Here is a 12,861-nt window from a genome sequence, read left to right on the forward strand (position 1 = left end):
TATAGAAACAGCTACGTAAAGCAACAAGGCGTATTTTCCGGGAGAAATTTTTTTATATTTTTGAGAATTAAACGTTTTTGTAAAACATTGTGGCTTATCATTATCATTATCATAATTTCTATTTTTTTATCATACCCTGGACATTAAAGGAGCAAAATTGTTTTATATGTACATTTGTACTGCTCTCTATTGTGTTTAAGGTCCCCCAGATTTTATTATGTACTGACAACATAAATGAATGATTATATGGTTATACATAAATTTGCATGTTACTATTTAAAAAAAATATTTTACAAAAATTCTATCTACAGTTCTATTTTTAGAGAAAAAAAAATTTCTCAAAAGTATGAAAAAGTTCTCCAGTAATGCAAATATGATTTCATAAAATTCCGTTTTACCATTTAAATAGAAGGATTTTATGAAAATTATATCTACTTTACACTGATTATTTAATTTCTCAAAAATATAAAAAATGTTCTCCCGGAAAATACCCCATGTTGCTATATGTAGCGGTTTCTATGCGTTGGATTTAGATAAGGTTTGACGCCTTAAAATGTAAGTACTTTTGATAATATATGTTTTTTATTTCTTTTTGTTATTAAAAAACATATTCTTGGACCTCAATGTCTCAATGTCTTAACAGTTCTTTTTTGCTGCCTTTTTTCAACAAGAAAAATATTTCGATTTACACATTTTGCAATTATTCATGAACAATATTGCATTTTAATGAGAAAGTTAAATTTTATTTTCATTTTCACAAAATTTCTTTTTCTCTCTCTCATTAAGAAATATTTTTATTTTTGTTTCTTTCAAGATCTTAAAAAGATTTTTTAATAATCAGAGATGAGATTTTAAAAGCTTAAACCCAACTAAAACCCGGTCTTTGGGTTTGCTTAGACCCAAGTAAAGCTCAAGTCAAGACCCGGGAATTTTTGATGGCCTCGAGTTTAGTAAGAACCAACAATCTTGGGTTTTACTCTCTTTAAGGCTCGAGTCTTCAGCAGCTGATGATCATAAATTTCGTAAAATCTTTTATATTTGTTACATTTAAAATCTTGGAAATTATTTCAAATGTCAAAATTTAATTATATAAAATAAACATACTATGAAAATAATGCAACTAAATAAAGTTTGAATTATCGAAATTTACATCTCCTTGTCACAGCTGATCTGAAGGCATTCTGTCTGCTACAGAGAGAAATCTTGCAAAACAGTCTCTCATTGGTCGAATCAGAACCAATCCTGACTTGGGTTCTATCTAAGCCCGAGTTTTGGTTTTCCGAGAATATTTGGATACTGTTCCNTTTAAATTCTCCCTTTATCAGATAAATCTTTTTAATGTACACAAAGTATTAATTGCAGATCAGTCGGTATAATTTCAAGTAACTTTTCAATTATAATTGTCATCCCCACATAAGTTTAACCACATAAGTTTGTGCAAAAATGTTGAAGAAGGCCTTGTTTTTCCTTGAGAAATTTGATTACTTTAATGGTGGTGTCCTGATAAAAGTGACTTGCCATTTTTGCGGCAAAAATGAAAAAATAATATCAAGATTTAACATTTTTCCTAGACAAATAAATATATATCTCATTTTACATCAGATAAAATATTAAAATTACGGTGAGACCCGTAAACCTTTGAAATAGTATGAAATAGTACTTTAATTGGTCCAATGAACATGAAACATGGCAACTTTGTAGTTTACAATGGACCCATTCTCAAAATTAGATGATTTTCAAACAACTGTTAGAAAATCTTTAAATATTCAAAGAGAAAAATGGTTAATGTCGTCTTCCTATTACTTAGATGTAATGCGTTCCACTGTATTTGGTGTAGTTTGGGGTTGATTAAACATGCTATACCTTTCTTTACAATACTGTAGTCCCGTTGTATTTGAAATGAAGAATTTATGTAATTTCAAAAAAAGGGTTGGCTCCGTTTTGAAAATGATGGAAAAGAGGCAGATTTTTCTCAGGTACTCCGGGGAGTTCAGAGACTAGAGGTAAACCATATTTGAAGGTAATTTTACAGGATTCCCACGAAACATGACAGTTGGTGAATAGTTTTGAATGTCTTCTTCCATGTGCTGTATTAAAAATTGAAGACTTTAGTTGTTAATTTTGTTTTAAAAATCATTTACTCAAATCTATTTTTCTTTGTAATCCATTTTAATGTAAGATGACTCCCATACAAAATATTCTATATTATTCTCTTTGGTATCAAAAAGTTTTGGAAGAAGACATTTTAAACCTTTGACTAACTGTCATGTTTTGTGAGACACCTGTAGGTAATGTCAGGGGAATTGAGTTTGCTCATATGTTTATTTTAATCAAACCTTTTTTTCTGTTTTGATCTTTATTTTAGTTTTTATCTTTGTTTATGTTTTTATCTTTATTTTTGTTTTGATCTTTATTTTTGATTTGCTCTTTATTTTTGTTTTGATCTTTGTTTATGTTTTGATCTTTACTTTTGTTTTGATCATTATTTTTGTTTTGATCTTTATTTATGTTTTGCTCTTTGTTTTCGTTTTGATCTTTATTTTTGTTTAGATCTTTATTTTTGTTTTTATTTTTATTTTTGTTTTGATCTTTATTTTTGTTTTGATCTTTATTTTTGTTTTGATCTTTATTTTTGTTTTGATCATTATTTTTGTTTTGATCTTTGTTTATGTTTTGATCTTTATTTTTGTTTTGATCATTATTTTTGTTTTGATCTTTATTTTTGTTTTCATCTTTATTTTTGTTTTGCTCTTTATTTTCGTTTTGATCTCTATTTTTGTTTTCATCTTTATTTTTGTTTTCATCTTTATTTTTGTTTTGATCTTTGTTTATGTTTTGATCTATATTTTTGTTTTGATCATTATTTTTGATTTGATCTTTATTTTTGTTTTGATCTTTATTTTTGTTTTGATCTATTTTTTGTTTTAATCTTTATTTTTGTTTTGATCTTTATTTTTGTTTTGATCTTTTTTGTTTGTTTTGATCTTTGTTTATGATAAATGATCCCACAAGATATCCAGGTAAATGATCCCACATAGATCTCCAGGTAAATACAATCTCACATCTAGGATTCTCATAGTATCTTAGAGAGATGGACATGTTTGAAAAGAAGACACTAATGTTAATAAAAACGCTTGTTCCAAAAAATAATTTATTCAGTAACTCTCAAAATATATTGAAAAACTCGTTTGTACAGAACAAAAAAACTATATTTCTTTTTCATTTCTCTGAGCAATCCATTTTGTTCGTCAATCGTTCGGTTGTTTCCTAAACGACACCCTCTTTACCAAAATTTTTGTTCGTTTTCAAATAACATGATATTCATTACAAAAAAACGATTTCTAGAATCTAATCCTAAGAATTTTTGTTTAGAAAGAGTATTCCCATAATGGACAAGTTAGCATGCTCTCTTGGTTTTTTGGTAAATATTGTACTAATTAATTTTACAATGAGATCCGCAGAACTGTGTTAGAGGAAGCTTTGGTAAATATTGTACTAATTAATTTTACAATGAGATCTGCAGAACTGTGCTAGAGGAAGCTTTGATATCATTTAGTGTAGTAAACATGAAAGCCCTTTTTACTGTAAAATATTTGCTTTATAACTACAAGGTGACCAAAAAAACGTGTATTAACGTTGTTAAGCCTCAATTACCTTTTGAGATTTTAAAAGGTGCTCTAATATATAGTTCTCAAAAGAAGAGATAGTTTAAGTATCATTTTGTTGTTTGATGCTTTGTCAAATGTTCAAAATCCTCTCTGCAAACTTTAAAAATGAATAATTTTTATTATTCTAATAATTAGAAAGTGCGGGAAAATTAAAGGAGTCAACAACCTCAGATATTTATAGGAGGGAGGTGGGGGGGTAAACTGAACGTAACATTAGCATAAAGCTGACATATATATGCACACATTTCATAGAAACACATAATTTTAAAAACATTTTTTCACTGATTTATACCTGTTGTCGCCAGAGGTTCCAGAATTTGATAGTATTGACATTGTTGCTACCCGCCTACTGAAGCTGGAGCTCCAGTGGAGAAACCTATTGACCTGCATATATGTAGGAAGAGGGGGAATGAAACAGGACGACATTTGATTTAAAAATGAAGGCGCTAAAAAATAAAAACCCGGTCAAAATTGACCATCTCGTCACTAAAGGGTTAAAATCTAAAAAAAGGATAGAGAAAAAATATTAGCTTTGCAATCATAATAAGGAATACTTCATTAGATTACTTTTATGTTAATATTTCAAATTGTTTCTTTAAGATTCCCCAATTTGATGTCATATCGCCTACTTCTGCTTTTTGCAACCATAGAGCTAAGAAGTGTTTGTACACTACTGAGCTAGGATTTGCTGCAACATCTCTTTATAGGTTTATCAGTTAATAGCAGCGTATACACCTTGGATTTCAGATATGCTCAGAAGTAAATCTATTGGAGTTTATATATATGCAAATCATTTTTGAATATATGTAAACAATATTAATGGAGATATTTTCTAATATTTAACATAGTTCAACCCTATAAAGGCTTGGGGGGGGGGGTCTGAATCTATGTACAGCCTAGGGGGAGCGTTTGGCGCACCCCCCTCCCCCCCTAGAAAAAGGCTTTAGAGAACAGGTAAAGGGTTGAAATGCATGTTTATAGCCCAATTTTTCATGGCCAGCTCAAAGAAAATAAATTAGACCGATAACTTATACAGTTTTGGTAAAAAAAATGGCTAAAAAGGGTCAACAAATATTTTTATTGTTTTAAACAAAAATCAAAGTGTGACACATTTTTCTGCATGTATTTTTCAAGGGCTTTTAAAAAATATAGTTTTTAGATTTTTTTCACAGGCCAGTCTTTTTTCCACCCTGTACCCAACCCTATAAATAAAAAAAAATATTTTTTTATCAAAAAATCCTTGAAATTACTTTTCATTAAAAGCCACAAAATTTCACGGTGATAGTTTCAAAAATGAAAGTGCTAGGACAAAAAAACGACAGGGGGGCGTTAAGGGTTAACACCAAACAGAAGAATCGGAACACTAAAAGTTAAACTTCGGGCCCCCTACTAAAATTTAAAATTATGTGTTGATGCACATTTTTGAGTCATTTAAAAAAGATTAAAGGGGCTGAAAAACGATTATCACTGAGATTACTTAATTATGTCGTCTCTCTTTTCCACAGTTCATATGTAGGTCCTACAGAAACAATAGTAACATTTTTTTGTAACTTTCTCGATTTTTGAGTTGCCACTACAAAAAAAATTAAACCATAAAACTTAAGGAGTGCACTCCTGTTTGAATCAATATTTTAGATCAATACATCCTTAAACTTACAAAATATTTCTTTTGAAACCTGAAATTCTCTAGAATGTTTGAGCAATTAAAAAATATTTGATTTACCTTCTAGATTATGAAATGATCAAACAATGAGAATAAAAGTTTTACATATGAATTTAATTTTTCCTATAGACGAAACCAGTCAAGTTGTTCAGAAAGCAGAGAATGATGTTAGAATCTACTCGAAAACTTACGTTCAAACGTACAGTAAGATCTATTATTATAATATAATATTTATAAAAGGGATTTTTTCTTATCTAAAATGCATCTATATATTTAGACTTGCATGGGAATTCAGCTTTGCCTGAAGACCTGTAACATTTTTCAAATCAAACTAGGAGTTCCCTAATCATAATTTGAGGCAAATCGGCTAAGAGATTTTGAGTTAGAATGAATAGGACATACAAACAAACAGTTTGTTTTATTTCCAATCATAACTCAGGAATCCCTTTACCGATATACATAAAATTTTGATAGGACAACTTAAATAAAAGGACCAAAGAATTGTGGTTCAATAGAAGGCTTTATAATAAGAAAGTTTAGATTTTCAAGCAAAGCTAGCTTAGCTCTCAATCTAAAGTACATCCATAATTATGTATATTGGACAATTTACTGTTTTTCATTTCGCTCTGTGGCTTTAAATTGTGAATTAATGGAAATTTTGATAAAACTGGGATCAAAAGTTTTATGTGAAATATTACTTATGATTTATATGGCTGTGGTCATTGAATGTTTTATTAAAGATTGGTTTGGATTTAATAACATAACATAAAATAATATTTCTTTCAGTTGACAATTTTGTTGCTGGTAAGCCCAATGAGACATACACTAACGCCAGTTTTCTTATAGACAAGGTAGTTTGAAAAAAAAGTTTCATATATATATTTGCACGTCCCAACAATTATAATGATTGCCACCACTAATATAATTGTAGGGACATGTCATATTTGCATTTTAAGAAATGTATATATGGCTTGTGAAGTTGCTTTCTGCTTGCAACAGGGATCGAACCTCTCATAGCAGCTCCAGGCTTCACAGCTTAGAGTTGCTCCTGACTTACACTACAGGGGAGAAGTGAAGCATAGGATTTGAATAGTGAACAAGAACTTCATCTTCAGCTTTCCTTGGCTCAACATTTAATATTTGCATTTTAAGAAATGTAAATATGTCTTGTGAAGTTGCTTTCTGCTTGCAACAGGGATCGAACCTCTCATAGCAGCTCCCGGCTTCACAGCTTAGAATTGCTCCTGACTTACACTACAGGGGAGTAGTGAAGCATAGGATTTGAATAGTGAACAAGAACTTCATCTTCAGCTTTCCTTGGCTCAACATTTCAGTCTAAAGCAGAAAAACAGAAGTATGACCCCTGATAAGTATACAAGCCATGCACAAAGATACTGGCTTTTTTACTTGGCCAGCTGTGAGGACTGGACTACTGTGGAAGATTTCCAAGGCTTTCAACTACCCATTTTGCACAAGGGGTCCAGTTATGGGTTTCCTTAATTCAATTTAATGGCAAAAGATTTTAGATCCAGGAGAAAGTAGGGATCTTACATGGGAGTCCCTAAATACCCTCACTTCCTGATCTATTCCAAACTTCCAACTCCTCTATTTGTCACATACTGTTTTGCAAGTAAGACCAGTTTATCATCCCTGTACAACCCCTTATTTACCCCTGGATTGGGTGTTTGTCGCAAGGACAAGAAAGCTTCCAGAAACTTGTATTTTCTAGTTTGTATAGTATAACCGGTTTTGAGTCTGTACTTTGTCGGCCCAAAAAATGAGTATTGTTTAACTTTTCGTAGTTGATGGATGATATATGATTGCTACAATTTTTTATTTATTATGAAGTGTTTCGAGGACCAATGTGGTGAGTTATCCTCATATTTATTATTTGTATTATATCAATATTTATTCCAGATATTATGGTCTTTTGCCACAGTTTTTAATGGCTAAGTAAATTGTTGTTTGTTTGAAAGTAAAAAGTAAAAAGTTAGTTTACTTTAGCTTTTTCTGTGGCTTATAATACTTTTTTCGATCTATATATTGTTAAATTTGTAGATTGAACTAGCTGCGTAATAAAACTTGAAGACTTATCCTGACTTTATTATGGAAAGATCTGAAAGCAGAGCAGCTTTTGGTGAGATCCGAAGGAACACCACATGGTATATCCATACTCATATATAGGGCAATTGGGTAGTTGCAAAACACAAACAGCATTTGGAATTAAGTCCCTGGTTAACGCAAAAAATCTGCTAACTGAGTTAGCCATATTATAACACACTAAAACATACAATCAAACTTAGTGAGTGTCTAAAAAATAATGGTTTCAACAACATTTTTTTCAAAATTATCAAAACTGAGAACAGTCAAAGAAGAAAAGGAAATAAAGGAAAAAATGATGCCAAGAAGAAAAATAAAATTCCAATTTTTCTGTATTAATTGTATCCAAATTATAAAATTAAAACATGAAAATGATTAATTGTAAAAATATATATCGCTTATGACAAAAGAAGTTTTTCTAACAGTGCAGGCAAAAAGTTCAACATTCCGAAATTTAATTTCAGTTTTTCATTAAAATGAGAGATGAAGTAATATTGCATGTCTATGTTCAAACCAGTACCCTAAACCCTAGTTGAGATATTTGTTTCAGGCCCTAAAGCAGATAAGTGTTAAAGGAAAAACAGTCCTTGTTATTGGAACTATGACTCCTTGGGTTGAGGCTGTTATACTTTCAAAGTAAGGATTATCAAAAGTGTATTTTTAAAAAAGGGACCTATACAAATATACAAATTTTGGAATAATATAATAACTGAAGGACTCAGATGTTATGGTTAAAAGTCCTATGAATATGAAACACAACTAAGGATATGTAGTTTTAACTTTTCTAAAAACCGAAGACTACTTTTTTCTGTAACAAACTAGATTATTGTCTTGACCCACTTTCGGTTGTCAGATTTTGATAATTTTTAGCTTTTGGAATGGTATGGATTGCACAAGTTTTGCAAAGAATTGTTCGCAAATTATTTGAATAAAGAAATTTGCACATCTTTAGTTCTTCTTAATTACACATCAGGTTATTTTGAATTTTTGCATATTTGAAATGGCATGGTCAAGGGCTTTTCAAAAATGTATAACGCAGGGATAGCGTTAAAAACTGCCGGTCTGCATTTATTTTTGTTTATTGAATGGAAACCAGAATTTATATTCCAGTTTATGAATGGAAACCAGAATCTATTCCAGTTTACTGAATGGAAACCAAAATGTATTCCAATATATTGAATGGTGTGACAATGAGTGTGTTTTATATGAAAAAATATGAGTCTAAAATAGGTTTAGAAATATCAACTTTATGCAAAAAATGTCATTAATGAAGAGTTGTATATAAACATATTTTCTATATAAGAAGCAAGAAATTATTAAAAGAATTAATTTAAAAATTTGTGGAGCTTACTTAGATATTAGTAAAAACTCCAAAGAATAGACAAAAACATGGACTTTTTGAAATAAATAAAGCCAAAAGTGTCAAAATGGAAACCAACATTTTTTTCACTAAATAATAAATGAAAAACGTTATTAATTTCTCAGAAATTTTGGTTTACTTTTTCAAGAATTATTTCGAAATTCCACTTTATGGAAAAATCAAATAATTCCACTTTAGAAATGGAAACTTTTCTGAATTAATGGATCCCTTACTCTTCTCCATATTTTTTAATATTTAGGAACCCTTCAAAAGTTATGACCCTGGAGTACGCTACAGCAAAAAGTGAATATCCAGGACTTGAATTTATCACACCTTTGGAGTTTAGGTAAGTCTTTGCAATAAAAGAGTCTGTGGTGGAGGTGACATTCTATTAAAAAAGTTGCATCTTCAATTCTCAATAGTACCCTATAAACTTTATCTCAGCACCAATGATTAGTAATGATTAATTAATGTAATATATTCTAAATTCTTCTAAATCTAAGAAAACTATATATTTTAGGAAAAGATATAAAGAAGGAAAACTGCCATTGTTTGATATAATTGTTACTTACTCTTCAGTTGAACACTCAGGATTAGGTAAACAAACAACTAAAATAAACAAACAACTAGAATAAACAAACAACTAAAATAAACAAACAACTAGATTAACAAAACAAACAAAATATAAAAGAATTCAAACGTAACATAGAAAAAAAAGCATTAAAATGTTACACAATAACATCATGTAAGGGTCCCAAAATTATTGTATTTTTATGTTACAGTTCACAATTGTTATCAGTTTACAGTCATAATCAGAAAGACCCTGAATTAGTTTGTAATTCATCAATTTTTAAAAATATGATTATGAAGTCTGCCTTTATTGTGCGTTTTAAATCACTAGATTTATATAAATGTAAAATTGTCTTATTTACTTTCAATTATTTCCGGTTTTTTCTACTAATGACTGTATAGTCGAGTGTATATAAACCTCAAAAAGATTAACAAGTGCCCGTGTTATTGGTGTCAAAGTTGACACAGTACTGAGGACATTAACTAAAAGAATATAGATATATAAAGAAAAGAAATTGCATATTTTCAATGCAAACTTAAACACCTTAACTCGCTGTAACGTCCCCGGTATGTCCCGTAAAGTTTAAAAACAAATTGAAAATTGAAAAAAATATTTAAAAAATATTAATTCAAATTTCTTTAGCCAATGTTACCTCTAGGGTACACATGGGTTCCTTGAAAGTTTTGCAAATTCTGTTCAGCCATTTGGCCAGCTTTTATAGTTAACATATATAAAAGTAGATTATGCATAATAACAAAGGATGTTTACAACCCAAGCAAAAAAAAAAGGTGACTTTATATTAAATCATGTCCTTTCTATGAAAATATCTCGGACTTTATACCTCATTTTCACTTTTTTCTTGTTTTCTTCGTATATACTTTCTTCAGAACTTTGATTCCTATGATATTATTTCCTGAGACTTTATTGGCAGCCTCCTACTATTTAAGGGGAAAAATCCCAGGAATCTAAAGCTGAGGACTATATTTTTAATGACATTTTGTCCTAGTAATTCAAAAAAAATAGGTACATTTTTACCAAAGTTTTTTCTCCAGGTTTTTTTCTAGAACTTTTTTTCTGGAGACTTTTAAGTAAACGGATTTTTTAAAATGACTATCCTTAATTAAAAAAAACTCTGTATAAAAAGTGTGACAATCTTCCACATTTAGATAAGATAAAGATATAAATTGAAAGTATCTATTGTTATTGCACAAAAGTATGCGTAAAAAAATCTACATTTGGATTCAATAATAATAAGGGAATTTATATTTTTTGATTTCTGAATTGCACTGTAAATGCTCATGAAGTAGGATAAGGTTGGAGGTTGGAGGAATCCCTCCAAACAAACCAGCTGCTTTTCCTCATTTTTACAAGTTTCCCAGAAGTGGATGGAATTTTGGTAACCCACTCATTTTGCACCATCACGTTAAAAAGGGGGGAGTTGAGCAAATGCCCCCCTCCCTTTCCCATACAAGTGAGGGCTCGTTCCCTTACAGTCCCTGTCCACCAGGAGTTGGGTATATAACCACAAGATTTTCATCTCATGTTTCCTTTTTTCAGTTGATTATTGGAGTACCAACTACAGGGAAGGATAGAATAGAGTTTAACGCTCATAGGTTGTATTTCTTTATACAGTACAAATTTATCATTATTATTATTATTTTTATTATTATGTACCCTTGAAACCTTGTATCTAATGAGTAATGTTTGAAAAATTGTCTTTTTTTCTAGGTTTAAAAAGTGACTTTAATAATTTCTATATGTTTTCTTGTCGTAGTCAATTTTGCAGAGAAGCCACAATTGAAAAAAGTTATTTTTAAGATTATAAACATTAATATCTAAATCATATTTGATCAGACAAAACTTGTATTATGCATTACGATAAACACTACTTAATATGACTGAGGATATCTATGAATACTAAAAGTGACTTTAATAATTTCTATATGTTTTCCTGTCGTAGTCAATTTTGCAGTGAAGCCACAATTGAAAAAAGTTATTTTTAAGATTATAAACATTTTTATATTAAATCTCTTGACCGTTTTCAAGACAATGTCAGGTTTTCCATTTTGGAACATATCCTGAATTTGAAACATTGTCGCGTTTTCGAGACAAACCCCGTTTTTGCGTAAAATCCGCAATTCAAAACAGAATTCACTTCATAACTTACAAAATAAATCACTGAATACAAAAATTTACTTATGAAGACTAAATTAACTTCTAAATTGTTTCTGGGAATCTAAGTTTTCACATTTTATCTGCTAAATCAGAGAATATAGATTTATTATTTTCAAACATTTAAAACAAACACTTCTAGTTAAATCTATATTGTAAGAACAAATGAAAAAAATATTTTGATTTCTCAGTGCTGTAATGATTTTTAAATTATAAAAAAACAGTTTGTTTTTATTTCTTATTTTGTTTATATTTTACCTTATCAAAAAAGCTTGTTTTGTTACTTAAGTGCGTAAAAACTTGAAAATTGACATTGATATGAAGTCCGGTAATTGTCTCAAAACCAGGATATGTTCCCAAAACGCGACATGAGCTGAAATCCGGTAATTGTTTCAAAAAAGGGATATGTTCGAAAATGAAATCAAGAATCATCAAAAACTAATTCTCACACCTTCTTATTATATTAGTTTAAAATTGACATTTATTGTTTCAATACATAGTTTTAGCCATTGTTTGTAAATATATGTTGTAATTTTGTTCTACTCTTCTTGGATTTAAAAATATATACTCTTGAAAAAGATAACTTTGCAGAGTTGGCCCATATCTAACACTCAGTGTTAGAAATGGGCCAAGTGCTAGTTTTGGAACTAATACCCTCTGTAGTTACATTTATCTCTATTTGTTTAGGAGAGAAAACACCTGAACCAAATGAACATTGGTATAATCAGCCTGTTTATATGTTTGAAAAAAATTTGTGAAAATAAATGAAATTGTTATTTTTTGTATAATTTGTTTTGTTTGATTCTTGCAGCAATTTACAAAAAAGATTTTTCACAATTTTGTAACAATTTGATCAAAATTTTATTTATTTATTTTATTCACAAACCATCGTCTAAAAAGATATTTTTCAAGGTTTGCATAAGATACGGTGTACATCTTCAACATTTAATATTTTACGTGTCATATTTTAGATGTATTTTTTTTAATATAATAACTAAATTATCTTTATTTCTTAAACCTTATTAAAAAATGAAAAATTCAGACTTAAAAAGAATTTTATATATATAAACGTACCTCATTTAACAATAGATTTTTACCAATCTTACTCAAAATAAGAAATTGAGTCTTTGCCACAAACTTTGATTTTCTGATATCTACATCTTTATAAACCCAAATGCAGTTAACCTTTTTTATTTTGAACTATGAATTCCGTGTCTTAAATATCATAAGCTTGTAGCGTGCACCATTAGGTTACACAGATATACGGATTAGAAAATTTGAGTTTGAGGCAAAAACTCCTCCTGGTACCTTTAGATAAAAGTTGTAA

General features: G+C 29.5%; 1 protein-coding gene across 1 annotated transcript; it reads left to right on the plus strand.

The window, feature by feature from the left end:
• Positions 1-3,042: 3,042 nt before the first annotated feature.
• On the plus strand, positions 3,043-10,986 carry LOC111698058 (uncharacterized). Its single transcript, XM_023468290.1, has 8 exons — positions 3,043-3,046; positions 3,373-3,421; positions 5,461-5,535; positions 6,118-6,182; positions 7,982-8,067; positions 9,051-9,137; positions 9,312-9,388; positions 10,920-10,986. Exons 2-8 carry the CDS (start codon positions 3,403-3,405, stop codon positions 10,952-10,954), a joined length of 444 nt encoding a protein of 147 aa, XP_023324058.1. The 5' UTR covers positions 3,043-3,046; positions 3,373-3,402; the 3' UTR covers positions 10,955-10,986.
• The last annotated feature ends 1,875 nt before the right edge of the window (positions 10,987-12,861 follow it).

The sequence above is a fragment of the Eurytemora carolleeae genome, unplaced genomic scaffold (genome assembly GCF_000591075.1).
Source record: "Eurytemora carolleeae unplaced genomic scaffold, Eaff_2.0 scaffold172, whole genome shotgun sequence".
NCBI lineage: Eukaryota > Metazoa > Arthropoda > Copepoda > Calanoida > Temoridae > Eurytemora > Eurytemora carolleeae.